Raw genomic sequence first — 4,202 nt, forward strand, 5'->3', positions numbered from 1 at the left:
TGCCCTTGTCTGTTGATGAAGGTCGTGATGGTAAACAAGTATGGTCAGTTTCAAGCAATACTCCTATGGTTTTGAAATAAAGTGAGGTGGTACAAAAAAACTTAACCAAGCTCAATACACTTTCTAAGTCAAAAAAGGGCCATAATTCTGTCAAAAACCTTGACAGAGTTATGTACTCTTGTCTGTAGATGGAGGTTATGATGGTGAACAAGTATGGTAAGTTTCAAAGCCATACTTGTAATACTTCTGAAATAAAGTGGGGTGGTACGAAAAACTTAACCAAGGTGTGACGCCAACGCCGACGCCGACGCCGGGGCGAGTAGGATAGCTCCCCTTTTCATAGAAAAGTCGAGCTAAAAATGTTTTAATGAACTGAATGGATGGTGTCTGAAGTTTAATTTGTGCCAGATAAAAAAAATCTGAAGGACATATTTATGCATCTAGAAAAAAGACATGACAAAATATATGACAAAAAATGTGAAAAGACAAAATAAGACAATGCACTGTGATAGTTAAAGAGTAACAAAACTAGGCCTAATAGTAACTAGATGTTACAAATCTCCATGTCTCACAATCTTATCCAAAACCACTTCAAACACAAGTGCTGCATTGGCTGTAAATAGACAAAATTAAGTTGCCATTGATAATAATTATGAAAACTTAAAACATATTATATAGCATACATCACAAATTATGCACATTTAAAACAGAGAACAGTCAATATCTAGTTTGAAACAATAAAACTATATTAATATACATTTATTAAAGAGAAAAGCCATATATTTAAAGGAAGGAAATATATTCATGTTATGATTTACCTGGGATCTTTGGTGGAGCACCTCTAGCACCATAGCCCATATCTGCTGGTACAACAAGCTTTCTTTTCTCACCTTCACACATTCTATACAACAAATACCATTATTAGCTTAGGTTTGGTATAATCATGCTTGATTTATCCACTTAATCTATACAGGAACATGTTACTGAATAATGAGTTGAAGATTGAAACATACATGATATTACAACTTACTTTTGATTTGGCCTCACTAAATGGTCCATGTAAACAATTATTCATGTATGTGGAAGGCATTTTTGGTGGTATGTGGAGAATATTTTTAAAATTTAACACCATTGCCTACATTATAAGCCAATTGGGGGCAATTCATCCAGAACAACGACAATAAAAGTACATAAAGTTCTATTAAAAACATGGGCATATTATACCTCATTCAACAAAACAACAATCCAGGTTCCCAAAAAACACTTCAAACCTGAATTCCTCTAGTGTATAGGAGTTTTACATGATTTTTTGTTAGATTTTAATAACTTTCTTTATTTCATTATAACATTGCAACGATTAATAAAACACACCCAGATGTCCAATCAACCGTCATAACATTGATAACACTTTAAAATACATTATTGTAAAAGTTTATAATACATACAACTGTAAATTGCAGAAATATAATCAACTGAATAATAAAGGAATATCTTAATTAGTATTTCTTAAATCCTCACAAATATTGAAGGTGAAGTAAAGTTTACCCTAAAAGTCCTTGATCCCAACCCTTGATAACCTGACCAGTTCCAAGGGTGAATATAAAAGGTTGGTTCCTGCTATAACTGCTGTCAAATTCCTCTCCAGTCTCGTGCAAGGTACCCTTATAAGAAAAATTTGAAGAGTTAATATTTCTGTAATATTTCAAAATTTAATGTTTTACCAATAGAATAAATGGGCTTAAAATATTTATTTTTTTCAGAACTGAAATTTTTTTTACTATATTTTCAAATAAATTTTCAAGATTTTAACTTAAAATTTATAGAAAATTTATATTAAACATGTTCTTACTTTGTATTGCATATGAAGTGTATCTCCCTTACGGGATTTCATAGGACAGCTTTCTGCTCGTTTTTGGATCCCTATCTGTAGTTTCTTTGGTTTCTTGTCATCATCATCATCACAATGTGAGGTCCAAATCACTGCTGCCAACACCAAACTGATGCAAATCATGGTATACTTCATTTTTTACCTAAAAACAGATTAACAAATACAATAACATATATCTTCAAATGAGAAAAAAAGTGTATAAAATTTTTCAAGATCAATCAATAATTAAATTCAGTACCAAGCAGAATGGTTTGTGCCATATAAAATAACAGTTCCCATCTCCATAAAATCGCGATAATGAAATAATGATGAAGTAGGAATAGAAAGCAGGCATTGTCTAAAAACATCATCTTGAAGATCTTCAGAAAAAAAAATGAAAAAATTATAAGCAATTCAATCAATCCAGCATGTCTCAAAAAAATTAGCATACTTTATCTAATGCTTTCCTCACTTCAAATGCTTTATATTGCTCTCTTTAACAAGCTCAAAAGAGATTCAATAGATTGCACTGATATTCAAACCGTATCATCAATATGATATATAATTTTTGGTTCCACGCAAATAAGCTAACCGAATTATTGGCTATCCGGATATTATTTAACTTCACAATTATTTTTAATGGTAAATTCCTTTTAAACAAATAGATGCTTAAAATGAAGTTCATTTATAATCTATAAATAAATGTGTTCATATTTATGAAAGTACCCTTTAGAATGGCTGCACTACAAGTTCTTGATCAAGTTTCGTTTCGGATGCGGATGCAGGGACCGTGCAGGACACGTAGCGTGAAAATTACGCTGCTGTGAAAATCGCTTGAGATCTACAGACTGCAACAAAAGTAATTACCTTATTTTTATAAATGACGTACACTGAAAAGAGTAGGAAAAATTGTTAAATCATTGGCTAGTTTATCTTTAAGAGTCCCCAAGGATCCATCCTAGGTCCTTTTTCATATCTTCATAAATAATATCCTTTTTTTGTTGCACACATTTATGTGTACCGTGGTAAATGCAGATGGCAACAGTTTATCTTTTCATTCTAAATTTTTGAAGAACTGACTTGTACTCTAGAACAGGAAACTGGTTTAATTGTAGTAATACATGTACAATGCAAGCTAACTTAGATAAGTTCCTGTTCTACATCAATGACAGCCCGGAGGATTTCATTGCAGTCGTCCAACTATTTGCATGATACGTTGGCCTACCTTGTCATCACCAACAAGTCCGACTGTTCCACCCTACAAGCTGACCGCGACAAACTAGCTGTCTGGGAAGTGAAATGAAAAATGTCATTTCACCCAGACAAATGCCAAGTCCTCACCATCCCCAAGAAAAGAAGCTCCATCTGCGTCAACTACACTCTTCATGGCCATACACTAGAGCACGCCACATCAGCTAAGAACCTCGGATGCCCTCTGAATAACAACCTAGACTGGGTCAAACATATACATAACATCTGCAACAAAGCCAACTTTCCTGCGAAGAAACCTTAACATCGCCTCTACTTCCACCAAAGAAACGGCCTACAAATCTCTAGTCCGTCCCACAGTGGGGTATGCAAGCACTGTCAGGGGCCCCAACGAGAAGGGAGACATACACCATCTAAACATGGTCCAACGACGAGCTGCACGGTATGTTAAGAACAAGTATCACAATAGGTCAAGCGTCACAGACATGCTTGCAGACCTGGAATGGAAGTCACTACAAGAACGTCGCAAGGAGGATATGCTCTACAAAGTCATCAACAACAAGGTCGCTCAAGACAACTCACAACTAATTCCTTCCAACACAACATCTACAAGAAATACACATAATTAACTTATCCTAGAAGATCCCCTACTGCCTCACCCAATAACGTCAACAATCCTTCTTCCCACGCACCATCAAAGACTGGAACACAGCCTCCCTCCGGATGCTATGTCAGCCGGTACAATTGAGTCATTCCGTACTCATCTGTCCCAACTCTTAATCTAATAATCTGGAAACCAAGCGATCCCTCGGAAGCATTAATCACAACAAAACATCTAAACCGCACTTTTGTCCGTTTATAACCTGCTATATTCGTCACTATTTTACTCTTTCTTTCCCTCTTGCGCATTAAACTGAAGTTGAAGGTGGCCAGTATACTGGAAGAAGGAGAAGAATAACAAGCAACGGTGCGTGACCACGTGACATCTGTTTACGATTTTAGTTGGGTCACTGCTAATTGTATTGTCGCTTCCAATGGAACATGTAACCATGGAGCTAATATATACATGTGTATGTATAACTGTGATGTACTTTTCATTGTAGCATTGTAGGAATGATAATGTACA

General features: G+C 35.2%; 1 protein-coding gene across 1 annotated transcript; it reads right to left on the bottom strand.

Moving 5' to 3' along the window:
• Positions 1 to 383: 383 nt before the first annotated feature.
• On the bottom strand, positions 384 to 2,716 carry LOC132760295 (peptidyl-prolyl cis-trans isomerase FKBP2-like). The gene is made up of 5 exons (XM_060752244.1): positions 2,594 to 2,716; positions 1,850 to 2,030; positions 1,546 to 1,661; positions 819 to 901; positions 384 to 613 (listed from the first exon to the last, which is right to left on the bottom strand). The coding sequence occupies exons 2-5, from the start codon at positions 2,021 to 2,023 to the stop codon at positions 552 to 554; spliced, it is 435 nt and encodes a 144-aa protein (XP_060608227.1). The 5' UTR covers positions 2,024 to 2,030; positions 2,594 to 2,716; the 3' UTR covers positions 384 to 551.
• Positions 2,717 to 4,202: the final 1,486 nt, after the last annotated feature.

The sequence above is a fragment of the Ruditapes philippinarum genome, unplaced genomic scaffold (genome assembly GCF_026571515.1).
Source record: "Ruditapes philippinarum isolate M1 unplaced genomic scaffold, ASM2657151v2 ctg10172_1_1_1_1, whole genome shotgun sequence".
In the NCBI taxonomy this organism is placed as follows: Eukaryota; Metazoa; Mollusca; class Bivalvia; order Venerida; family Veneridae; genus Ruditapes; species Ruditapes philippinarum.

Bases quoted from the DNA above. Each gene is read 5' to 3' on its own strand.
- LOC132760295 (XM_060752244.1), bottom strand. From the start codon at position 2,023: ATGAAGTATACCATGATTTGCATCAGTTTGGTGTTGGCAGCAGTGATT. The intron at 1,662-1,849 runs GTAAGAACATGT...TTTTCTTATAAG, and splicing joins CACTTCATATGCAATACAAA to GGTACCTTGCACGAGACTGG. The intron at 614-818 runs GTAAATCATAAC...GTCTATTTACAG, and splicing joins TGCTCCACCAAAGATCCCAG to CCAATGCAGCACTTGTGTTT.